A 27,410-nucleotide genomic window follows, 5' to 3' on the forward strand; every position below is an offset into this window, starting at 1 on the left:
CACACACAGGCTTTTCAAGCCTGAGGAAGAAATAAGTCTTTGGATATTACAGTATTAACTTTAGATTTGAATGTAACTGAGGAGTTTTAAAACATGAACTTCTGCTGGACAAAATATTTTATATTAATTATTATATCCCTTGCGTGGGAACTAGCTCATGGACGGATCAAGTTACCAGTGTAACAGACTATTCTACTCCACAGAGGTGAAATAACATCAACACTTGCAACACTTTTACAGTCTACTTTTCTTTTAGTTGGAAAATTATAATTAATTACATTGCAAACATTGCTCAGATACAGGAGTTCTTCAGATCCTCAACAAAATGCAGCAGAAGCCTGTAAACTTTTAAGAAGAAAGTAGTTATCAACCTTTACTTTTAAATTAATACTATGGATTTTCTTTGCAGCTTTTCTTTCATCATGCCACACAACTTCTGATTTTGCCTATGTTTTCTACATATCTTTTACATAAATACACACATACACTCATGCTTATCTATATAAAAAAATAATATGCAATTGTAGTTAAATAAAGCTCAGTATTAGTGGGGTTTTGATTTCATTTAGTCAGGCAGCTTCAAAAATCTTGCCAACATACACCAGTTTGCTAGTCTATAAATACTTAAAAAGGGAAACTATAATTTCTAGGACCAGCCATGAAATGTTGCTGAATATGCAACATATAGAGTACCCCAAAACATCAATGAGCAGTCATGTGAAATAGCCTCTGTGTCAAAACAAAAAGTACCCAACAGTGTTTGTACTTTTTTCTTAAAAAAACTGAACTTGTTCTACTTATCAACAGAAAAATAGTAAAAAAGTTAAACACTTAAGGGATTAAAAAGCAGTTCTCTGGAGATATGGGAAATTGCTTATGAATATTAATTAATGGGAAAAATCATAACTATTTGAAATTATACCATTTCTTACTTTGCAAAATTATAGGAAAGATGCTGAAAGGTAATTGCTAATGTGAAGACAGTAAGGAGTCAATCTCTTCTTTCTTCTCTTGGGCACTAAAACAAATACCCAGGAGAAAGTCAACTTCATTCTAGTGTGCCAGCAAGTAACTGACTTAACCTCTACTCTCTGCCGGGTTAAAATACTGCATCAAACCACTCCAGTTGACAGGTAGTTTTCATTAATATCCCTCTCCATTCAGGTTTATCCAAGTATAAATTAAACTGAGGCAGCAACTCATGGTTTGAAAATACAGGAAGGGCCTGTGAGAGGGGTGACCCAGCTGGTGACTCAGCAGGACTTTCCCTGCCTCTTCCCCTGCAAGGGAGGGCAGGAAATTTCAAAGGAATGTGTTCATACCAAACACAGCTATGAGTTATGATTTAAAGCAAAGTCACATGCCCACAGATAATAAGTCCAGCAGAGTAAACCTGGCAGTGAACCCGTAACACACACAAAATGGAGTTCCTTCTCCACCAGAAGCTGGAAAGTGCAACCTGGCATCCTTCAGCACTGTTGGTGCCCATCATTGAGCTCTACCATTTAGTCAGGCATGGAGGCTATACCATACCTGTTTGTCATTTAAATACTCCTGTGTTTGACTATAAATAATGTAGATTGCATTTGTGGAACATGATTAATGAACAGAACTCGAAACTTCAGCCCACACAGTAGCTGTGGGTAAATAAGTTGTGTGTAACAACACACCCAGGACAGCCTATTCTTGGCAAAGAAAACTCCTACACTTCCTCTACCGCTAAAAAAAATGCTCTGAAAATAATGACATGTAAGAGCAACTGCACAGCATTAGACCCCCAGAGGCCTGTCTAACCTGATATTCCCCTCTTTGATAAAGTGTGTGGAAGACTACAAGAACCAGACACACAGTAGATGCATCCCAATAACAAATTCTCAGGTACTTATATACAGCACAGATCTGCTGAGCCAAATGTGGTGCCTTCATGTTTATCAAACAATGATGCATTTTCCCATGCAACATCTCAGAGATCAGCATCTTAATGTGCATTTCAGAGCTCACCACCAGATAACTTGCTGAATACCTTAAAAGAATTAAAGGAGACAAAAGCAGGTGACAAACAACTCTTATTTCACATTCACCCTCTTCATCCACCCATATCACTCACAACTTTAGAGACTTTCATGATCTCCCTCCTTTCCTCCGCCCCCCAATTACCTCCCCTTCTGTGCTTTTCCAAGTGTTACTGTATTTTCTGAAGCCTGAGGAAGGGACCCAGAGCTTCACAGCACTTGCCACACCAGCATAACAAGCACAGAGGTAGCAACATGGTAACAATCCTTGTTTTGCTCTCTACTACTTCCATAACAATTCCTACCGATTTCTTTCTTCAACTGTCACAGCACACTTTCAGACAGCCATCTAACACCAAGACTCTTTTCCTAAGGAGAGGGTTTTGCCTGCGATTTCACTGCCCAAGAACCACAGAACCATAAAATCATTTCTGTCGGAAAAGACCTTTAAGAACATTGAGTCTAACTGTAGACCCAGCATTACTAGCTCCACCACTAAACCATGTCCCTAAGCACCACATCTACATGCCTTTTAAAATCCTCCAAGGAGGGCGACTCTACCACTTCCAAGGGCAGCTTGTTCCCATGTTTGACATCCCTTTCAGTGAAGAAAATTTTCCTAATATCCAATCTAAACCTCCCCTGGCCACACCTTGACTCCCACTACTTATGGCCAAGTGACTGATACTCCTATTACATTTCTAATTATTTAGTTTCACTCTTGTTAGGGTAATCACCACAGCTGCACTTGGCACTTTGCTTTGGGTATATTGACAACAGCAGCAAACTTTGCCATCTGACTTTTCACCCTTCTCCAGATTTATGAGCACTTTGGAGTGCACAAGCTCAAGAGCCCAACATAGATGCCTCCACTGTGAAAACAAGCAAGCTACTCCTACTCTCTGCTTTGCACCTTGGTGGATTACCCTGCAACAGCAGAACCCGCCTTCTCACCCCATGGTCACCGAGCTCTTCCAAAAGCCTTTGGTGGTGAGGAACGTTTCAAAGGAGGGCCTGAAAAACCACACCAACTGAACATCTCAGCACTGTGGTGGTTATTATGGATCTATCAAACTCCACCAAAGCCAGTAACTCACTGCTAACACAGTCCTAAAAACCACATCTAGTTTTCAGCTATTAATCAAAACCAGATGAATTGTCAATCACCAGCTTCATCTCCCAGCCAAAACAATTTGCAGTTTTGCACACAAAAAAAGAAATAACAAGCCTTGGAATCAACACAGCAATTTCTTTCAACTTAAAAAGCAAAAGAACTTCACTTTGCTTCCAACATATCTAAAAACAAAACAGTAATTTGGTTAACCACAAGTATTACAGCCTTCCCATGATAAGGTTAGCTTCAAATCACTGAAAAATAATTACTAAGATGGTTTCTGTTGATTTTAAAGTACATAGTGATTTCCATTTCACTGACTATATTAATTTTGTTGATTCATTTTATACAAATAACAACAAAACAGTCATTTAAATAACTGTTCTTCAGTGAACAGCTTTCTGCCTACTGACATGGAAGGAAAACCATGACACAGGAAAGCTACCAATTCTGTATTCAAGTTTTAGAACAGGGGTTTCGCACATCTGCATTTTTCCCCAGGGGGTGTGGAGGAGTTGAGTTTTCGTTGACTTGAACAATATTCATTTCATCCAAACAGTTTTCAAGGGGGAAATGCCTGCCTGTCAAGAATTTCATTACTACAGTCAGGGCTCAAACTAATTACTTAATGGGAAAGTATGTTAACAATAACTTTTACCAGATAAAAACTTTACAGAAGTAGGTTAACAGAGAATTTACTTGGTTTGCTACAACTGTTTAAATTACTGATTTTAATCAAATAACTTGAGTTATCATGTGGTTTTCCTCTAATTATTTAGTTTCAGCACTTACCTTTCTTCAAGCTATTCATCTGCAGTTCAGCACCTTGTAATAGGTTGCATAGCTCATTTAAGGGTGGAGCTGTTTGAATTTTACCTCTTCACTGATTAAAGGCAAAAAAATGTCCCAAAAACCTTTAACAAGCCTGTCCATTCTATGAGTTAACCTTCTTCTCCCAAACCACCTTCTGATGCCAAAAATAAGCTTGCTGGATCATCAGATGAAAACAAGGAATTAATGCTGGTAAAGAACACCACAGCTTTAAGGCACAGTCCACCTCAAGTCTTTCCTCCCACATCCCCAGCATCACTAGTTGTGAAAAATCTGTGACACTGGTTTTTGTTCCTTTACAGTCTTATAAATCTTACATTAGCATTTCTACAATTTTCTTTCAAGTTTTTTCTGCTAGGTGCATCAGCTCTCATCTTCAAGGTAAAAACAATCTTATACTTCTTTTTGCCATCCCTACTGGTTTTCATACCAATTTTGAGGAGGGCAGGGAAGAAGATGGTTTTGAAGATATACTCTACCCCTTCAAGAGAGCTTCCTCCTCCCTCCCAGAAAGACAGGCGTACTTTTCCCCTTGCCCAGCTCAGTCTCTGATGTCCCTTTCAGGGTTTCCCCACCCTACAGCATCTCCAGTGTTCCCCCCTCCTCTCTTCCACGGGGAATGTGGAAGCCCGTCCCAGCTGCTGAGCTGCTCCATCCACCACTCCTTGGCAGCTGCCTCTCTGTAGCGCATACATCTGATTCCCAGACCCACCTCATGCTGTGTGGAGCAGCGAACAGAAGCAGCCGGCAGGCAGCAGTGGAGGGGACTGCTGAGCAGCTGCTTCCCGCACAGGCCCAGGACACAGACTAGGACAACTGTTTTTATGATTTATTGAGTGTATTGTAGCCTCGTATCATTACGACTGCATTCCAGCAATTGTCTCCAAATATTTATGGGCAGAGCTACTTGGTATTAATTACTAACTGGTTTAAAAAAAAAAAGATTAAAAGTAAACCTCTGATATCTTGACCACTTATTCATTTGGTACCAAAACCTCTTGAATGCTGACTGAGAGAGCCACAGGCAAACAATGACAAATGTGAAGATCACAAAAACCATTTTTTCAGCTGAAGTTTAACATACTAGCAGGTAGTCAAACCTAGTAAGCTACGATCAAGACGTTTTACCATTTTTAGTTTTTAGTTAAAACAAGGATGTGGAAGCAATACATTGCCACTTAAATTTGGCAGATCAGAGACTTGGTAAAATAAAACTTCTATTCAACATTTCATTTAAGCCTCAGAAGATTTTATTTCAGACTCTGATTCACATCTGTTGTCTTCTCCTTGTATAAACTGTTGCCCCATCACTTCTCAGCTGCATTACTTAGTGCTGAAGAAGTTCACGCTGGAAATTTTTTCACATGTAAAAATTTCAGCTTTAATTTAAACCCACAAAACATTCCCTTAGGATTTAAAGAAAACCATCAGTTTGGCCAAAACAAACACATTATAACACACACTTCTTTCTCCAAGATGCAAATACAAAAATTAATAGTTTAAATGACAATTCTCACATGTGCTTTCCATTTTCCCCTCAAAGGAACCAACATGAAAAAAAGAGTAGGTATTCAGGTATTGTCCTGTTGCTGTATCAAATGTCAGTCTATCCATAATGTTATCCTGTAAAAATTACTTGAAAGATGTTAGCAAGCTACCTGAACCTCATTCTACCTTCAGCCTCTGTGCACCAAAAGAGCCACATAACCAGTAACAAACAAGGGAGTCAAACAAGAGCAAGTATTTTTGAAACCATAGTTCTTGTGTATCCTGAAACGCATTTACAGTCATTTAAAACATTTTCTGCTAATTGGAAGTAGCTTACCTGAAGGACAGGCACTTTTTGTGGTGTGTTTTGTGGTGACTGGTGAAGCTGTGCCCAAGGCTGATGATGAGGATGTGGAGGTGGTGAAGACTGATGATGTATCCCTGGATGAGGCTGCATGGGAGGACAGGTTGGCATTTGCTGTTGAAAAGACTGCTGTTGACTAGGAAGTTGCTGGCCAGATATTAGTCGCTCTTGTATTGCTTGTGGATCTGCAAGGCCAACACCTGGACAACCATTTGGTCTCATGTGCCCACCCATCTCCCGTGGTGTTGAAGACATACCCATAAATGGACGATTCTGTTGCATGTTTCGGGGTCCCATATTCCTTTGTCCAATTCCCATGGCACCAGGGGGCTGGTGTGACGGTTGAGGATGGGGTATATTTGGGTAACTGCCAACTTCCATTGGTATTCCAGCACTACCAGGTCTAACCTGTGGAGGAGGTGTACCTGCTGGATTACTCATTGCTTTCATAGGTGACATGGGAGGTGGAGAGGCATAAGTTCCCTGAGGCTGTGAAGGGTGCATAGTTTGCGTGTTCATTTGGTTAAGTGAGCCACTAGGGTGGATGGGCTGCTGGTGCATTAGTCCTTGACCACTGTTTGATGGAAATCCGACAGCATTTGGGTATCTTGGTACAGATTGATTCATTGGAGTGTTATTTGTAAGGCCTAAATTCTGATTCATCCCTGTATTATTAACTAATCCCTGATTAAGGTTACTGTAAGGATATCGAGAATACTGCCCTGAGTTGTTTATAGTAGGTGAGGGTACCGTCTGGCTCCGAGAACTAAAATTAAGTGTTTGCGGCCTAACAGCACCCTGCTGGGGAGGATTAGGGGAGAATCTGGGACTGTGGGCTACTGATTCTCCATGGAGAGCAGTGGGGGATGGTGGTGAAATTGCTGGACTGAGTGCCGCAAAGAAGGTGCCATACTGGGATTCTGCTGGGGCACATGAGACAAGTGGCCAGGTCCTGAGGTGGCAATGAAAGGGTTTCCCTGATTGAGGCCTTCTTGGCCTTGAGAGAACTGGTTCATCCTCTGCTGCTGCGGCTGACTGTGCTGCTGCATTGAAAAATCACCACGAGCCATGTAGTTTCCCATCTGCTGCATGTGCTGAGGATGGCCCTGCCCAGGGGGTCCGGAGGGTGCCTGCGGCGGCTGTGTCGGTTGCGGCGGCTGCTGCTGCTGCTGTTGCTGCTGGTACGGTGCTCTTATCTGGTCTGGCACTTGAACTGCCCGTGGTCCCCACATGGAGCCACTGTCTACGAAGGGTTGCCCGTGTCTTTCGTTCTGCATGCCGGGATAGACTCCCATCTGACCACCAGCACCACTGCTGTGAGGAACCTGAGGGTTGTGATACTGCGAATGAGGAGACGCTATACCATTCCCAGGGGCATTGCTTATCATCCTGTTCGGCTGATCCATCAGGTGCATTTTCTGCTGTTCGTACTGATTATAGTGATCAAAATGGGTCAACTTGGCTTGATTTTGATTTGCAGTGGGATGATGAAGAGATGACTGTAAAGTGGGAAATCCTTGATCCATGGGCATTTGCTGCCCCATAGGATTCACTGTATTTTCAGGATATCCACATTCTCCAAGACCTTCCAACCCTTCACTGAAAATATTACCATCTTCTCCAAACAGACTCATCATTCCTGGATCTGCCATCTCTTTTCAGCACACAGCTCCTCGGAGCTACAACCAGAATGCTAGTCTGTGCTTCACCTCGGTGAGGTGTTTTGTCCTCAAAGCCTTTAATCCTCAACTAATCTCCTTCATGTCATTCCATATTTCCTTAATTCTTTTGGACCACGCAGTGTCAGGCAAAGTCTGGTTACTGCTCCTAGAAAAAGTGGGGGAGGGAGGAGAAAGAGAGGAAGATATTGAAATAAATAACATCAGGCAATATAAAGAAAAAAATACTTGACTGGTTTTTAAACAACCCCAGCTACTTTCAGCCCCTTGAAATACATCTTAAAAATCTATTTCACTTTACGAAGGATTCAATAGCTTTATCAGAAGCTTTATTATGATGGAGAGTTAGGAAGCAAGCAAAACACTAGCCTTAACCTTAAATTAATCCATTCACTAGACTTCCTAGTGCTCCTTTCTTGGGTGGAACAGAACAAAAGAACACAACATGCAGCAGCAGCAGCTGCCACAGCAGGTAGGCAGATGTATGAATATAGCCAGGCAGCCCATCTGCTGAACTAAAGCCCTGAAAACGCTCTAGTTACCAACAGCATGTCCTTAACCTTATTCCCTTGAGCTGCGTAATCAGATGAGCAAGCAGAAGCACCAAGTCCTACAGTGAACTAAAGTTAGTTATACAGACAACAGATTTTTCAAGTGCACGCAGACATGACCCACTAAAATATACCAAATCCCAAGATTAGCCTTTAGGAAAGGAAAAAAAAATAAATTTAACACTCACAGTTTATCTTAATTTAACAAATTTGTAAAACTGAAAGACACAACACCTCTTCCCAGTTAAACAAAACTATATGCTCAATTTGTGTAAGAAAATTAAATTCAGAAGCTTCATTCACAATCCCTACTCTAATTTCCTTCATGATGGTAACAGGGAACCAGTATCATTGGAGTTCATTATTCATCTTCAGGTTATCACGCTACTACTGCAACTACAGCACTTTAGAAGATCACAGTGAAGTTTTGTTCCCTCCAGAATTATGATCTTGAATACTCACTCAAGAGAATTAGTAATGGCAAAAGAACTGAAAAAATAAAAAGCTAACCTAACAAGGTACACTCTCAGGCTTGGAGGAGTAAAAAAAAAGCAACACATAGTAACAGAGTAGATTCAGAAAAGTTCCCATTTAGGTTTTTCACAGGGAAGATTGCTCTGTTCTGACATGTCTCCCATCCTCTCCCCTCAAAATTTTGGTTGGAAGATTTTGTTTGGATCCATTTACTATGAACAAAGCTGTCTTTTCTTCTTATGATCAGGATTTTAAATGCTATGTCTTACATCTCAAAATAAACTTTCAGACTTGTCAAGGGAGCCTATCCACACAGCAAATAAAACCAAATATTTTTGCATCTTGGTTGTAATTTAGTAGCAACTTTACTTGCAGATACCAACTTGCCCTTTAAACAGCAACCAAAGTAAAGACGATTTACAAGTTTGTGGTTTCACATCATTTCGTACTGGAGGAGAGGTACCTTTGGTCACTTAGGATGCAAAATGCCAAGGCAGACTATTTGACTGAAGGTGATTTGTCCCAGACAAGTTTTAGGGAGAAAATATCAGCACATTTATTACCCTTCTTGTACCCACTGTCAAAAGGACCTTCCACAGCATGAAGCAGAGGGCAAGAGGAAAAGCACAAGCATTTATCACTCCTCTTAAAATAGCATTTGAATGTCACCTTTAAAACGACACTCTTAAATCTCTTTAGTGCTCAGCTGGGATATTAACACTTATATTCCTAAATCACTTGGAGGTAAACTCCTATTAATAATCTTCGCATCTCTAATACCTTTTTATTTTAATTTCGTTTCCATTATTAAGTAAAGCCATCTGTAATATTTACCACCTCTATCAGTTTACTAAAGCATACCGTAAGAAAGTTCCCACAACAAGGTGAGAAGGAACCTCCTTCACCACAAAAGAAACTTTTGCTACTAGACTGCTCCAGAGCAGGCTACTGTCAAGGTGAAGATCCCTGACTGCTTGAGGACTTCTGGCACTGCTACTGCTGATGCATCAGGAGCTGCCAAAGCTGGACATCAGTGAGTACTGAGAGTCTCCACCTAATGGAACGGCCTCTTTGCTTGGAAATGCTAAAAAGCATAGATAGCGCAGAGATACTGTTACCTGCCAACCACTGATGTAATCTGGGCAATATCAAACTTGAGCCGAGTAGAGGATCTCACCCATCCTCTAATGTGTTTATAGCCACACAGTTATGAACGCATAAGAATTTTCACTCATTATATAAATCATGCCTGCTAAAAGAACATTTTTTTAAGACAGGCATGCTCTACTCTCCTGAAGAACTAATGAAACTTTCCAACAAAAGAACTGAAATCTACACAGAGGAATTCTCTTTGCCATCTGTTATGGACAAGGTAACTGAGCATCTCCAGAAACAAGGTTAAAAGCAACAAGCACATATTTTAATCCTACTGCTTTTTTAACTGTTTTTCAGCTGACAAGCTGAAAAAAATCAGACCAGTCAGCCACAGGTAACAGTCAACATCAGCTAACAGTAGTTAGGTTATGACTCCCAGAAAACCTATTTTAATAAGATCAGATTTTTTTTTACTACACACATTATTTCTGCCCAGCTCACCCCACCCCAATGTGCAGGTCTGGACTAGGAACTGTCCCTTACAATGAAGGACATACGCTATGGAACCTAGCACTCACGTGGCTTCCTGAGCACAAGATCTTTCAAAAGAAAAGTAACCTTTAAGTTCATGACGTACTTTGTAAACAAACAAATCCATCATCTAAATTAAGAGCAAAAGCACTGTTTACCACTATATATGACTTGAGACCTGCATTTTTATCTGACGTGTGAATCGACTTCATGTTTGAGTTGTTGATGCTAAAGCTGTTAGGTTTGAAACACAGCGTAAGATGTGTTTAAGAAGATGCCTCAAGTTGTAGGAGTATTTCTTCAGATTAAAGTTTCGCCTTAAAATTAATGATCACAGCCCTTTACAGTCAGTTGTGTTCTTGCCAAACCTTCTTCCAACTTCCCCCAATAAAAGTCACACCTCTGATGTGATATATGGTTAACAGCAGCTGTTGAAGCATGAAAGACAGTAGCAGCTACAGCCTGATCAAAATAAATTAACCAATGTTTTGATAAGGAAACAGTCAATACTGGAATTACCTAACAACCTCTCAATAACAGAACAAACGTCTTCCAGATAGTTAAGCAAAGCATGAGAGTCAGCCTTATTTTAAGTTGCAAACATTTCTTTGCTTCTTTCACTACAAGTAATATATTCTGTTTGCTTAAGTCCTCAAAGCTGGTCAAAAAAACCCCACACAAAAATAAAGGCAGAACCTGCATCATCAAGCAATAATTCTACAATACTCAGCACGACTGTTCACTTCCCCATAAAGGCAGACATACTAACAGCAAGACTAACTATGATAAACTCAGCCTACAGTCTTTATTTGATTAAATAGTTTAAAAATAAGGGATGGTGCATCTTCTTCTCTAAATTCCTGTAACTTAAAACCAACATACAGAGAACCAGTGACTGTTTTTCAGATACAAAAGAAAGCATATCTGAACCCTCAGAAAGGTGGACTGCTTAAAAAAAGTGTGAACTTATGAATGGTAGTGATTTTTTTTTAATATCATCCTAAACTATACAGATTCTGCTATAAAATTCTATCACTTTTCTGTTCCTAAACATGAAAGATTGCACCAAGACTGACCTAAAGAGTCAATGAATATATTTTCTTAAGGCTGCCTATAATACAGCCTGTTTCTGTTCAAAGCATTGGTATGATCCCAACTACCAGGACACAGTCAATTACTTAACAACCCCGTTGTCTCAACAGACGGAGCTCACATTTACTCCAGTCTGCAACATTCCAATCCTAAACAGTTAGATCTCAAATTTAAGTAGTAGTTAACCATTGCCCAGCTTAATATTTCAGACCTACGGGGACTCAGTAGTCTTGGGCAGCTTCCCACTTTTATGAGTTGAATTAAACTGGCTGCTGCACAAGCATAACCCTATCGAGGGCTGCTGACACTCAAAACCTGTTGCTTTGTTCCTCAAGCATCCAGGCAGTCAAGACCAGGAAGCTGCAAGAGCAGCACACTGATGCCCTCCACACCACCATCCTCTCATTCTGTCATTCAGATTTTGTAAAATCAACAGGTTCCTCGATCCACCTACTGACCCTTCTATAGAAGAAATTTAGCAGCATTTCTTGATGGCCATGCAGCAAGCAAACTGAATAAACAGAAGGCAAGAAGGCAGATAATAATAACTGCTTCAACCTTGAAAGACATGTCATGCAGAGTTGATATTTTTACAGCTATTAGTTGATATTGCAGACAAAACTCTTAAGTACTTAGACACACACCAACCAGTTACTCATATAATGGAACTATGCACCTACACACACTACAATAAACACCACAAATACTGTGCTATTTTGAAGAACTAGGCTAAAAAGACCTCTCATGCTAAAAAATGCCATGCCAAAGGTCATATCGAGAGCAGAGCCTCAAAATGTAGGATTAAACATTAGGCTACTAAATCTGCATTTAAACATTGCGTATTTAAACTGCTTTTCAAAACTGCTAAGCTCCTGCTGGCTGTTAGGGGTAGTAATTTAAGCATTTGCCGCATGGAAGGAGATGACATAAATGACAGCAATGAAAGTCCCATTCTTATTTTACTCAAAAAGTTGAAGGAAAACATTCACTGAAAACTTCACAGACACATGCAACACCGTGACAACATAGAAAAAGTCATGACAAGACATTCAAATGGGGGAAGATGGTTCATGAGACTTCTACGTTTCAACTCATTTACCTACTGAGTGAACAGCACTGCTGATGCCAGGACAGTTATGCAAGTGCCTGACCACGTCCGTGGGAAGCACGCCTAGTCTCCTGTGTGTTTAATGCTTAGCTCTCATGGTTGTCACAGACACCATGCATGGTACATTCCTCCTGCACACAGATTAGCCAAAATGTAAGACCAAAGCTGTAAAGAGATTGCAACGTCATTTCTGACTGCTCCTTCCAAAGAAACTTGGTTATCTGAATGCAATGCTTTCTTAGTACACACTTCACACAGTACAGTTGTGGTTAAAAATTAAGTCTGTATAGTTTGGACATCAAAGGATGGCAGGAATCTAGTTCCCCCTCATCCCAGGAAGGGGAGACACGACTTGCAAAGGTGAAAATAATGACCTGATGCACTTCAGAAATATTCTGCCTTCAGTGGGAAGCATCCGCAAATATGATATAAGCATTTCTGAAAAGTTTAGTTTCACATTTATCTTTCTGAAGTTCAGTTAGTTCTTCGCAGAAGTACATCTTTACAAAAATCTGCAGGGGCTGTCAGTGTCACTTGTTAAACTAAGAATTGGGGAGGGAGGTGGGAGTGAAAACCTCAGGTGCCTTTCTCAAAGTCACAAGTTTTGCCTATGCACAGTCAGCTAAATGCCATGAATGCTATTCAGTAACATCTTTTGGGTAAGAAATCCATGAAATCCTAAGTTCCCCACACAGTCTTTCAGCAGAAGCCAGATTGCATTTTATTTCCTTAATGCATGATGTACTTTGCCAAAAACAGGCTCCTACCGAGGCAACTGAGGGCACAACAGCCTTTGAATATTTGGCAGCTTGTTGCTGTCAAGCAGCTGATGCAGGAATGACCGGCCTACAGTTCAGCCTGTGCCACACATTTGGAAACAATATCCTACATCATTGCAGTTCTCAAGAGCTCAGATATGAGACCACAACCACGTCACTTAGGAGGACTGATGCAAACCCACCGAGCCTCATTGTTACATCATACAAAGTCATTTGCCACAACAGTTGGGCTGCAAACTCTTTTCCCTAACAGGGGAGCACTGCTAATTTTAAGACAGTGTTTATAACATGAAGTAAGAAGCCTCAGCATGTCTTTTCTTTCCAGATCAGAAGAAAAAGATGAAAGTCTACAGCCATTTATTACAAGCACATATTTAGAGGTTTCTAATGAGGTAACCAGAGCAATAAGGGGAAAAAAAAAAAGTTTCTTACATTTAAGTGCATTATGAACATGAGTGGGAGGAGAGGGGACAAGCCTAATCCAGCGACACTCCAGTTTTAGTGTTACATAACCTGGAATTTTAAGAGCCCTTTTTTGGTCGTATGACCACCCTCTCTCCCCACGTAAGTTTAAAACACAGATGTGAAGCAGTTTATCTAAAAATAGTCCTAGATAAGCAAGTGAAACAATTGCAGCCACAAAAATATTTCAGGAATACTCTTCAAAACATTTGACAGAGGTGTTAACCTTGCAAACAATGCCATGCAGGGGAGCAGTAACATGCTTAACATGACCCCTAAATGACGTTTGACCATGACAAGGCAGCTGCGTAGGCAATATAAAAAATACAAGAAGATATGAAAAATTGTATGGACTATGCGTCTGCCTTGTTTTGGTGGGGTTTTGGTGTGCTGGGGACATTTAGCTGAGCGCTTGCTGCTCCGCGGCTGTGCGATGGCCAGGCGAGCACAAAGCCCTGGCAGGGCCGGCGGGGAGGTGGTGTCAGGGAGAAGACTTATATTGTCGCCATCAGTCACCCAGATATCTCCCCGCAATTACATTCTCTTCTCAAGCTGACACTAAACCGGCCCGGGGATTCAAGAGGTGGGGCCAGCGGCGACCCCGCTGGGGCACTGAAAAAACACCCCGCACAACCGATGGCTCCTGCTAAGGGCCGGGCTTTTTGAGCACCTACTGCAGTTGTCACTGATTAACCAACTGATCTGGCAATTTCCTACATTCTTTTGCATTTAAAAAGGATCTGAAAGGCCCAGAGTCATCCCCTTGCATATTCCCGGGGGAGTGGGAGGCTGCGCCCCGTCCGGCTGGTGGGGCGCGGAGGGGCCTCCGCCACCCTCCCGCCCTCCTCCCCCCAGCCCGGGCCTGCAGCTGAAAATAATTTATCTGTTCGCTCAGCCGGGCTCCCGGCATATGCGACTGGGAGGGAAACGTATCCATCATGGATAAACTTGAGCACAAAGACAGGCTGAGTGTCACAGGATACAAAAGGGCAGAGGTCGCCGCGGCGAGCGGGAGGGTTTGCGCAGGGCAGGGCAGGGCGGCATGGCCGCCTCACGGCAGCGCCGGGCCCGGCCGGTCACAGCCCCTCGAGTAAACAAAGCCCGAGCCACAAAAACCGGAAAAAACCCGCTGTAAACAACAAAATAACCGGAGGGGTGACGAAGCTCTAAGTAACACGAGGCCATTCCCCCCCCCTCCCTTCGCTGAAAGCAGCTCGTGGTGTTTACACCCAGAAAGCTGGGAACTGTAAAAATTCATGAGGTGGAGACTCAAATGTTTCCCAGAGTTTCTGAACATGTGATTTTCACCGAAATGTATTTTTTTAATCACAGGCAGGTTTTAAGACTTAATCATATCCCAAAAGGCTATTTCCAGCTATAGAATTATGAGCACTTTAAAGTAGCCAGACCCTATATTTTACTTTACCTGTTACAAGGCCAATACAATCATGTTTCATTCATAGTTTATGAAGTCTGAAAAACCACTTGATGAAATTACAGTCTACCAATACCACACATGGTATATTTGTCCATGTATATTCTATAATCATTTCAATTTATGACTTGTACTTAAGAGTCATTTTCCTGTACATGTGTTCTTCATAAATACTGGTAGATCACAGTCTGTGCTTTTACAGGAACCACATATCCACACTCATTTCTGTGAAGATAAATACACCTTATGCATCCAAAGTGAAAAGCCAAGAGTTTTCACAGGACTAAAGAGAACACAGTTCAGGACTGCGGAACAAAATGGTTGTTCTCCCTTACACTCTTTACATGTGGCAAGATGAATCATCCTATATCTGAACTTAAGCCCTCACTCAACTTCCAGTATTGATGATCGGTTTTGCCCCATACACTTAAGCATAATAGCATGATCCTTTCAGCAAAGAAAAAAAATATTACATATTCAATGGCAAAGGATTACAAATTATCTTAGTCAGAAAAAAATACTGTTCATCACTGTTTCATATAGTATTTTAAATGAAATCACACATAGAATGGCTTGGGTTGGAAGGGTCCTTAAAGATCATCCCAAGCCCCAAACGTGATCTACTGGATTTTACAAATTTTATCTTCATTACAAAGAAGACCTGCAGTACCCCACTATTTATGTATTTTATCATGTTATAGACTATTTAAAAGAAGTGTTAAATTATTTCACTAACTTAAAATCCACCATAAAGAAAATGGGCTGGGGAGGGTGGGTGTGAAGAAAGACAGTATGCTGCAGGACACAATGCAGTACATGGAGTAAATAGATTTCAGGAACCTTCATTTAGTGCCTGGACTGCTGAGTGGGTCCAGTAATGTCCTACAGGATATGGGGGACAGCTGAGACACAGGACAGATAACCAAAAGACCTTCCAAAACTACTGTTTATCAGACTACTTAAATTTGAGAGGTAGGTTTGTTTGTTTTGACAAAATTAACACATGTACCTTGAACATCATATTGTTTTTTTGAAGAAGGATATGACAAAAAAGGTGGTTTATTCTTGGTCAGTGGAATGCAAGCAGGCTCTTGCAGGTACAGATGAAGTCTGATTTTGTTGTTGTTGTTGGTTTTGGGTTTTTTTAACATAATGCCTGGCTCACAGTGATCATCAGTACTTATTCAAACCACAGCATAAACGACTTTACCAGGCTGTTCTCTGCAATGGAGAGTGGCAAGGGAAAAGAGCGTGGAGGTCTCAACTTCCATTGTATAAGACTAAGATATTTATGAGTAAACAAACAGCTGCATTCAAGTTCACTTAGACATGGAAAAAGAGTGCCTAGACAGCATAAACAATAGTGCCAGAAGTTATACATTGAAATGGGGATTGTCAGATGAGTGCAACCCTTATCAGGCTTCATATGCAGCGTGGCCTTTCTTTCCAGGCAGGACTGAAATGAATGTTTTTCCTCTATAAAAGCAGAGCAAGTTCAAAGGGAAGAAAACTAAATTTTCTTGTGCAAAACTTTACTGGGCCTCCAGACAAAGAAGAAAACTAACTGAGGTGTTTCCAAGCGTGTTGCCTAATTCATGTGCACTTCTAAGATGTCTCCAGTATAGTTATGTTCAAACAAACAGAGCCTTCCAGGGAAAAAATTGTCGTCTGAAGTTCTAGAACTACACAATCTCACTCCCCTTCTCATAAAGATTTTGAAGAACTTGGAAGTAATTATCTTTGACTTGCAAACAACTGATCCAGCACCCAGAGCCAAAGTCATTCAAACTACTGCAAGCAGTAGGAGCAGCTGACATTCACCTACCACAAAATCTTTACACGCACAACAGCAAAGTTCTTGAGCTACCTTCAGTTCTCCACAGTCTTTACAGAGATGGATGATGAACATACCAGAGCAGTGCTGCATTCATAGATTAGATGTGAAAGGGAATTTCTACTCATCTAAAAATGAACTTGGAAATCCACTTCATGGTAGGTAGCTCCACCTTCACTCAGAAAGCAGGGCTAAACCTAATTTTATAATGGGAAGCACTATTTTCAGCGTTCCTAATGATTTGTGTTCTGCTTAAATTTACCTTTCAAGCTTATCAATCTTACTGCAGCATTTACAGAGAACTAGACGTTTCCAAGCCCTTTTAGATTAAAATAAATAAATAAACCTCCCCCCCCCAACAAACCAAACCAAACAAACCCAAAACAAACAAAAAGACCCATTTTCACACTGCCCTCCTCTCAACAAACACAAAAATTTATTTCTACTCACTAGAAAACTGTGAGGTTAAAATTTAGTGTGGAGTGCTGCGGTGTTTTCTGTTTTGTGGGGTTTTTTTTGTTGTCATTTTTGTTGTGTTTCTTTAAGTAGGAAAAACAAGAAAATAGAAAGGAAGGGGCAGGCTGCCTAAAAGGTTAGTCTACTATGTTAATGCATAAGAAACAGGAAGGCTTATTTTGATAACTTCAGAAGAGTTTGATTGCAAACTTAGTTGGACTAGCAACTAGCCAATTAGCTGGACTAGCAATTTCTTTCTTTTGTGTTTGTAAATACCTGAAAAAGTGAAAGTCTGACCAATAAAATGGCTCATTAAAAAAATCCCAAGCAAAACCACCCAAGTGGCAAAGATCCCAGAACGACAGAACTGAGCACTCTTAATCAAGTACTGTATGAAGATTGCTACCACGCAGATTTGTGTAACCAGCCAAGTTTAGAACTATTTCACTTACTATTGAGAGCCCGGTTCTCAGAACAAGACCTACAACAGCTAGTGTATTATCTCTGCTACAGTGCAATGCAGAAACACTACTAGCAAAATCTTTACTCTATCGAGGGTCAAAAACCGACAAGTCAAAGGCGAATAAACTCAAACAACTAAAAATTAATTCCTTTGCTTACCAAAGAACTCTGAATTTTCAGTGCTAAACAACATTTCCAAACTTATTTGATCTCCACAAAAAAAAGTATCATTCAGAATAAGATAGCAAACAAAAGACTGAAAGACTATACTATGTTTTACTTAAGCATCTACTAAACGGCATTTTTATAGCATAGACTTAGATCACCTGATCCCAACACTACAGTGCACAGCTGAGGAAAAAGCACGGATGAGGCTCTGCTAGAGATCAATTGATTTAGAAGCCACAGGAATTAGAAGCAGATTAAATACTTATGCTGTATTAGCAAATATTATTCGGACCTACAGCTAAGACTCAGGTAACTGTTTAATTAATGATGCTTGCAAAGCAATAAAATCTAGCTCCTTTTCCCCCGTATTATATATAGTACATAAAACTAGTTATGAAAGTAAAAGTACATAGAAATACTTCAAAGGGAAGATGAACTGCCTGCTGTCACTACAGTACCTCCACAATGAGCTTTCCTGTCCCATGTTTTACAGTACTTTTTAAATTACTGTATCTGGTCACAAAGCATCATCCAAAAATCTGAAACACATAAGAGTATGATTCTTCCTTTCCTACCCTGTTCAGCACCTGAAATCCACGTACCTCTGTGTTTTCAGGCAACAGTTATCCCTGAGTTTAGTTTTGAAATAGAAGCAAGAGAGAAGATCCCCTCAGAGAAGTACCAATTATATTAAGAGAAACTTCGGGGCTAACCTCTCAAAAATACACAAAGACTTAATACATCAATCTTCTACCACCCACTCTTTAGATAAAACTGTTAAGGAGGTTCTTTTGTCTGGATGTCCCTCAAAGCCAGGTCTCCCTCCTGCACGTAAGGGACGCTAACACCAACTGCACCTCTCATATCTCCACAGCACCCAGTACATTCTGCACAGCTCTGCAAGTTACTCAAAAACCAAAAGTGAAGAGTCAAGCAAAAGACACTGGAACCAGCGTAACTGAGAGATGTCTGCAAGGCAGTAGCAACAGCTGTCAACTGGATTTGCTCATCGGGATTGTCAGGAGTCCCAGCGTGCTTCTGAGCATCCAGGTAAGCCAGCTGCCACCTTCCCTTTCAAATGAACTTTGTCAGCCACGACTCTCACAGCAACCCTGGGTTACAGCACAGGCACTGCAATCATATTCAAAAGCTGTTGCTACCAAAACCTAAAAATATTTATTTAAAATTTAGATTTCTGTGTGGGTTGTTGGTTTCTTTTTCCCCTCTGGGGAAGGCTGCATTTGCATCTGATTTGTGGCTACTTTCTAAATTAACTCTTCTACTTTTAAAGTAACTCTTCCTGACACCTCCATATAACATATATACTTTTAGAATGAATGAAAAATACTATGAAACAAGAATTACTCTGTATCTATAATCTCCTTAGTAAATAGTAACTGATGCATTAGATAAAAAGAAAAATCATCAAGAAAACCCAAACAAAACCACTTAAACATCTGTATGCTTAAAAGGAAAAATTCCCCTATTCTTTAGGGATCTCAAGATTGCAAACAGCATCACATGCAGGAGGGATTATTACATTTTTCACAGCATCAAGATGCTCTATGAAGAAATAGGATACATCACTTTTTCTGTCTGTGATAAACATACAATTCAATGTAGTTCATTTAAACCAGAAGAGTCAGCTCCCTGGTATCAGCCTGGTCCACAAATAGCCCCTGTTGATAATCTGAGAATTTGAGATTATTGCTATGGCCATGGCATACTACTTTACCTGAGGATCAACAGTTAATTTTTCATGTCTCACATCCATGCCCTATGTCTGCTTTACAACAAGAACAAGACTGAGCTCCCTCTCACACCTTCTAAAACACTGAGTGAGGTAACAGCATTAAAGCTGGAGTAGATTTACAGTTAAGGTCCAGATCAGTACTAAAAAAGCCTTCTTCTCCAGAGCTGAAGCCAATGAAAACAAGTTTAAACCAGAGTTTCATTTGAGAGGCAAGGAAGAAGGATACATCAGCAAAGCAGCGATGCAAGGAACATCTACAAGATGGAAACCTATGGAGCACCTCTATTTCAAGCCTATGATCACAATATAGTCCAGTCATTTATACTTTGTCAGAAAAGTGGTGTCCATCTTATTTCAAAAAAGACATACCACCTTTTAAGAGAACTGACACAAATTTAATGGTGCAACAGAACATACCCTGAAATCTTTTTACAGTTTTGAGAACTAGATCGCAGATTTCAGAGATAACCACAAATTTCACATTTCACTGGAGCCAGAGACTGTCCAGCCAGTTTTCCCCCTACTTCTTTTTAACCTAGGCATCTGCAGCTTTGAATGAATTCAAACTCATGAATGAATTCAAACTCAGAAAACTACTAATTCGTCCATTTAAATTAATTTCCTATTTCTGCTTCACCATACTGTAGCTACTTAATCTGAGTGCCTTGCAGCTAGACGATCATACCTAATAATTCCTTAAACCACGAGTAGGCACTCACTCCACTGTCTGTTTTTCCCAAATTTCAGAAATTACAAGCTGGATTCCCCTTGACCCTGATCTTTTATTTTCCCTACTAATGCTCCAAGTGCTGAACATAGGATAGGGAAGCTTCTTTCCATAACATTGCAGATCCTCTTCCCTGACTGCTCTGTACTCTTACCATTCAGCCAAACTCCTAAACTGTTAACAACATGGTAGTTCCTCACTACTGAGCACAAATGAGAGACTGAGTCATGCAAATGTCATCCATCAATAAAAACATTCATGTCTCACCAAGTCCTCTCCTTCTCGGTCAGTATTTCATTCACTCCATGTTTTCCAAGAAGGCAACACATCTCATGGGCATGGAACCTCTCTTCTCACTCTGCATGGAACATGTGTGGCAGCTGCACTTGCACAGAAAACCTCCCAGAAGTATATTACACCTCTGATAATGCAATACATCTATCATCCCAAAAGGCAAACAGTTGCTCCTATCAGCAACTCTATATTTTATTCCTCCATAATCAGTTTCTGCCAACATCAAGCTAATAAATGAATGATCCCCAGTTAAAAATCAGTGGTTAAGTTACATATATTGTATTAGCTGGGATGTGGGGGCAGAGGGGGGCTAATTTGAGAAATACGCAGAAACTTTGCTTTCAGGAGAATGAGAATTAGCACTTTTAATGTGCTCTGGGATTTCAAGTTGAATGTATGAACCACTTAAAAAAAAAATCACTTTACAGTAATTTCCAACTGGTTGCCTAACACCCATCTCCTAAGTGACTATCATCAAAACATAACCATAACACTAGCAATGAATTAATATTAAAACCCTTCAGTGAGATCACAGAAGTCCTCAAAAAGCAGCCCAAGTTGTCAGAGCACACTTCTCCCACACTCTGAATAGTAGTTAGGTTCTGGAAATAAAAGCTTTGTTCAATTACTAAAGTGGGTGCTAGGTACATTTCTCATTTACACATATAATTTTGAAATCCAAACCAATTTGATGGTGTCTAAACAGATTCTAAAAGCCAAGAACGACTACTTCCAAAAAGAAAATGATGCAGTAGTCAGAAAAAGGGAAGCTACACCTGCTCACTAGGACAATTTGATTAGCAAGGGACTGCACTCTGACAATTTTATAAACTTTGGCAGGGATAATTTCTGAAGTTTTGCAGGGTTTCTGTGTACCAGCAAGTCAGAAGTGGTTACAATTCTTCACTTATAAAATGGAGATTTTGTTGTTCACCTGTTTTGCTTTACAGAAATACTTCTCGGTCGCAGGTCTACATTGCCACTGTCTTTGCTGCTGCTGGTAACTCACCAGATTCACTCAAGAGAGAGCAACAGCTCAGCGATCTGTGAAAGGGATAATCTAAGCGACTGCAGGATGGAAGAAGTGCTAAAGACAAGAGCAGCCTAAAATAGCAGTCTGAAGATGGGCAGCAGGCATCTGCCTGCCAAAAGCAAAAACACCTCACGGGGTAAAGTTCCCCAGCTCCTGGGCCAAGAAAGTGATGACCACGTTAAGGTTTCTTAACGCCTCCCTTGGCTCCATGCTACTTCTCACTAGTTGCATATTTTTGTCTTCACAAATAAGGCTTCAGCTATTTCTCTGTCTGTCTGCTGCATGTTAACGGTGAGCATCCCTGTGCCTTTCTGAGCCCACCACAGACCAAAGCACAGTGCTCCTCCCAGGACAGGGGGCAGTTGCCACATAGGACATGCCTACGGCATTGCATACACAACTTAGATGAGTAAACACTTTTGCTACAAAGAAACGAAAATGCACCTAACAAAGTTTCTGAAGATACTAGATGTACATGTCTTGCACGCCAAGTTTCTGAGAGAAAAGGAAAATAAGCATGCAAGCCATTTTCTCCAAAACCACAACCCCTTAATTCCCCGGGTCAGCACGGTGTCTGGTCCTCCAACATTTTACTCGGCTCAGCAGATGAGGAAACAGTCACACCAGAAGGCCTGTAACAGATGGAAACCAGAGCAGCTGGAGAGCAGGGAAATGTCTGTGCGGGCAAGGGGGTGGGGTGGGGCAGAAAGCCCATCCCCACTCCCGAGCTTTAAAGCTGTGTGCAGCCATCACGCCGTGCTGCAAACTCAGCCCCCGGATCTGCTGGGGAGAAAGTTGAAGGAAGCAGTATGTGGCCGGATGATTTAGTGCTTCCCAGACTTCCCATCAGGAGAGCAACACTGAGCCATGCAACACAGGCCTGCAAGCACTGGGTGTGAGCCCCTCAGGGGAACAAGAGATAGTGGAAAAGAGCAAGCTGGGCATTTGCCTTCTTCATGAAAAGCACAGCAGATGAAGAACTGCTAGCTGGAGAAGGCCTAGAACTGCAATGATGAAGAAGGAAACAAAACTACATATGCATACTGGAGAAATGAGTAAAGAAACAGTGAATGAATTAATATCAAAACCTGTGAAGCCTGAGGGATTTTTTTTCCTTTTTTTTTTTTTTTTTTAAATAAGAGGTATTACAGAACCAAAGTGGCACAGAGATACATTTTTAAAGAGAAATAAACCCCAAACATGGTAAAAGAGGAAGAATAAGAACTGAAGAAAAAAACCTGCCATATGGTACAACTATTCCACTACAGTTTAGATTCACAGCTTTACAACACCTGCGCAGTAAATAACCATATTAAGTCATACATGATGTCACCAGTATTTCCTTTCTCAACTTAGTTAACTATTCAGGAAATACATCTAACAGGGGTTTCTATACTGTTGGAAAGACAAATGACTGTCCACGATTAAGATGCCCACTCCCTGACACAGTTTGGACAGCAGCCTATCACCAGTTCCCGGATGAGGGAAACAGACCAAGCCCTGTGAGACAAAATGAGCCATTAAGCAGGGAGTTTATTATAAAGAAAAAGAGTGAGGTGGGTTTTTTCCTTGTTTGTTTGTTTCTTTTAATCTGGGTTGGAACTACCTTCTGCAATCCTTTTGCTCCTCAAGTCAGGAGACAAGAAACTAAACTGATCAACGTGTAAGACGGAAGTCCTCATATGAGAGCAGCAGATTACAGCGTTAACCCAGATAACGCAAACAAGGTCAGTCAAAGCTTGTAAAAGGCACACAGAAATACTCCATTTTCTGTGTGTGTGTTTATATATATATATAAAAATATATGAAAAACTGTTCTTTACGTGGCCTGCCATGTAGAATTAGACTTTGAACATTGATTTTCAGTTGCTGTGAACAAGTGCAAAATTGACAGGACAGTGGAAAGTTTTCATGAAAATTTTTCCTCCTTAGTTATTTCTGTTCCTAACCCCAAGGATGACGCTTTTGTTCTACTATTATCCCAAACACCTCAGGAAAATTCAGGTGCCGTCTGACACCAGAGGTAAGCTGATCTAACCATTAGTTGCCATCAGAGGATAGTCACCACAGGGGTAGCTGAACAGCAGTGACAGCACAAGGAAAGGAGCACGAGTGGTACGGCTGATTTCAAGCATCACAACCCATTGGATCAACTTATTACTATACCATTCATTCAAACTGCCTTCAGGCCACAGCCAGGTGGTTCAACAACTTAACCTGAAAAGCACAGCAGTAAAAGAAGCCAGGCATTTGCTGTACAGAAAAAAAGATGAGAAACCACTGTCTGCTGGTATGACTTGCAGAGAAAACAATTTATGAATTCCAATTTGGACAAATGTAGGAAAAATATTTTGCATCTAACTAATCAAGCACACAATCAAATCAACACTGAACACTACACAAAGCAAGGAAAATCCTGCAGTTCCCTCTAGCTACTCCTGCTGGCTGGAAGATTGCTGACCTAGAGCTATTTCATACAGTGTAAAACTCCAGTGAAGGATGTGCAAATATTCTGGGATCTGGCATTAGAATTTCTTTTAGACAAGAAAAGTTATGTTTCAGTGTGATTTAGGAAAATAAAGGCCATTGGCGAATGCTAAGGATATTTGTCAAGAGAGTCAAAGAACAGGTTTCAGTTAAGACATTCCAAAAGCAATTAATCCATGGTGCTCAGAGGACTGCCCCCAACAGTTCAAGCCGAGCACACATACAGTTCCTCAGTGAATGGTTGTGATGGATAAACATCCTACTTAAAGGGAGAATACTTCATCAACACCCATTCAACACCTAGGAAGCCTTCTGGACCTAGAGAGGTAAAACTTTCTGAGGTTTCTCAGTACACTTCCCCTGCTTACATTGTACTTGTCTGCAGTCTTCCCTAAATCCCCACACGAAGAGTCCATTAGCATAAGATTGGGGTTTACATATTCCTTTTTTTTTAAAAACATATTCACCATAAGAATTTTTAAATATATCTCACTATTCGAAACACTTTTGTTCCAAGAGCTGACCATTACAGACTATTTTCTAGATATGGCAGGACAAATTCCTTCCTGTCTGAGAGTTTCCATGGTAATAAAAGTCCCCTTTAAACACATTCACGGTGGTTTGGGCAGGCCAAACAGGCAGCCTTTGTACTGAAAAGCTCCCTCTTTGTACTCCTCTGTGCTGATCCTGCACAAACTACCGTAAAAGTGTATTTTAGTGGAGGCAGAGTAAAACTAAGGCTCACATCAGTTTCACACGACAACTGTTTATTCCACAGCACAGATACAATCCTCTGGAAGATTCCCTTCCCAAAGAATTTTGAGTGGTTGGAGAAAGCAAGCTACAGGACAGCCTACAACACATTTCAAGTAGACCTAACTGCTGCAACTTTGCCACTTCCACTATTAAAAAAGACAAACTGAAATGACCATCCTCCTTTTCCCTTCCCCCGCTCCCCAGTAGTCTCACTGCTATTTGGGGATGGCATATTTACACCAGTGCACATATCTCTAGTTAAACAAGGGTGGTCTCAATACCTCCACATCAGCATGCAGATCTGTCATGGAGAGGGACTGAACCACACCTAATGTGTTGTTCAGAACGTTTCTATATATTCCTCCAAACAAAAAGAAAAAATGGTTTTAGAATGTTCAACAAAGCACTTCACTTTAAATTTCTATCTACTCACATTTGTCCTTTGGCACCTTTGAGTACTAGCACAAATTCCAGAACATTTAGGTCTTGCTACTAGTGGAGCATCTTTTTATTAGGCATTTGCTTTTCAGTAATTCCCACAGTATTTCAAATTTAGAAAGACTTTTTTCTGCTACCACTATAGCAGACCTTCTCCAGATTCTGGATCAACTCTACAGACAACAATTCTCTTAAAGAACCAAATCATTAAGCATAAACATGCAACCCTAATTCACTAAGAAGGGTTTCAGCCATTACTAGATTTTCCTTTATTAGTCTTCAAAAACTTGTATGGAGATTACTTCAGATAAAAGTCTCTATTTCCTGGTCAAGTTTGTTCAGTAGAGCTTTCAAAGTTTCAGACTTCTCAGTAAGACTCTTAAGTGCAGCTCAGTTCCCAAGCCAGTATGTCTGCTTATAATAAAATATGGGAGAGAAAATATAAGCATCTGATTTGCACAGTGAGCTTTTCCCCAGTGCTACCATTGAAATCCGAGCTTTTTTTTTTCCACCTCATCTAGTAGATACCTCAGCATAGAATAAAACTCTCTTATCCCAGCTTTTGAGAAAATATATGAAGAAAGAACAAGAATAATAGCTCTAAGAAACCAACATAATGCTTCACTATCTCTCGGCAGTTTTAAAACATCCCTCAAACACACACATGCACACCTCCTTTCTCAGCTCTCACCTCCACCATGTAACTCATTCCCTGTTGGGTGTCACTGCTCCCAAAAAGTCCAATCCTGACTGCAGGCTCTTTCCTTCCCAAGAACTGAAGCAGTTTGTATGGAAAGCATTATCCAGATGAGTGGGGAAAAAAAAAAAAAATCAGTCTTTGGTCACTTTACACTCATAAGAATGAACATATTTCATCTTTGTCAAATCTAATTTAGAGGAATTTAGATTTCCCTTTTGGCAATAGAGGAAACAGCCTCAAAATTACAGCAAATTTAAAATTGTGGTAGGCAGTGCAGTAGCATTTAAGTCAAGTAGACTGAATAGAAGGTGTGATAAAGGCATGTTATGCAGGACTGTGTTGACCCATAAACCCAAGCTATGGCTGTAACTTTCTGGAGAAGCTTTTCAGTAGGCAGATTTTAAGGACAGGATCAGAGCAGATATAGAAAAATCAGGAGACAGCAAAGTATTCATGAAATGCCTCTCAAACAGGTCTAATAGCTCCCTGACTACTGGCAACTGAAAAATTATGGGTTTGGCTTCAGCAAAATTAACAGCATTTATTTTTTTCCAATAGAAAATTTCAACTCGGGGAAAAGAAACTGAACAGAATTTGTTTTGGTTGCCAGTAAAACCTGGTCTATCGCTTTCCTTGAAACTAGTCCAATTTAAACAAACATCAATGTAACATCCCACATTTCTCATGCTAGCAAATCTTATTAAGAAGACTTTCCACAAACACATGGTATTGATCAGTTATTATCAACAACAACAACACAAAAAGTCATATGCAGTCCTTAAGGATCATTTGTAGTAAATCCATCTACTTCAGCAATCTAGCTATAAATCTATGTCCCTAGAAAGATGCAACATGTTAGATGATTTTCACTGTAGGTTGTAATATTTCTGAGTATGTTTAAATTGCCCTCAAATTATGCTTTATCAAGCCATCATGCTGATTGTAAGATAACTGAATATAATCAGAAAAGGTAAACTGTAGCTTCTATTTCTTATGCACCCACTTCTTAAAATCAAAGTCATTGTACGACAAAGATTTCATTACCACCCTGTTCTGACAGAAACCAATATTAATTATTATTTGAATTAACCTTTGAGCCATAGTTTTCATCAGTACTCAGTAAAGACATGGACAATTTCTAATTACATTCTACTCTCATTATAAGTCACCAGGCTGTAAAGCTGCATCTGACAAGACTGCTATACTTGGCCTTGAAATGCTTTGGACTTCGCTATAAATCTTTCAGAAACATCCAAGAACTCATTGAATACAAGAGCTATCACACAG

At 40.5% G+C, this 27,410-nt stretch overlaps 1 protein-coding gene across 1 annotated transcript in view; it reads right to left on the reverse strand.

The window, feature by feature from the left end:
* Positions 1-27,410, reverse strand: part of CHD7 (chromodomain helicase DNA binding protein 7) — a 129,625-nt gene that overhangs the window by 81,532 nt on the left and 20,683 nt on the right. Inside the window, 2 exon segments of the mRNA XM_050328930.1 lie at positions 5,783-6,669; positions 6,672-7,636. Coding sequence (XP_050184887.1) covers positions 5,783-6,669; positions 6,672-7,461 — 1,677 coding nt within the window. The 5' untranslated portion in view covers positions 7,462-7,636.

Source organism: Myiozetetes cayanensis, unplaced genomic scaffold (assembly GCF_022539395.1).
Source record: "Myiozetetes cayanensis isolate MyiCay16 unplaced genomic scaffold, myiCay2020 scf1, whole genome shotgun sequence".
NCBI classification, from domain to species: Eukaryota; Metazoa; Chordata; class Aves; order Passeriformes; family Tyrannidae; genus Myiozetetes; species Myiozetetes cayanensis.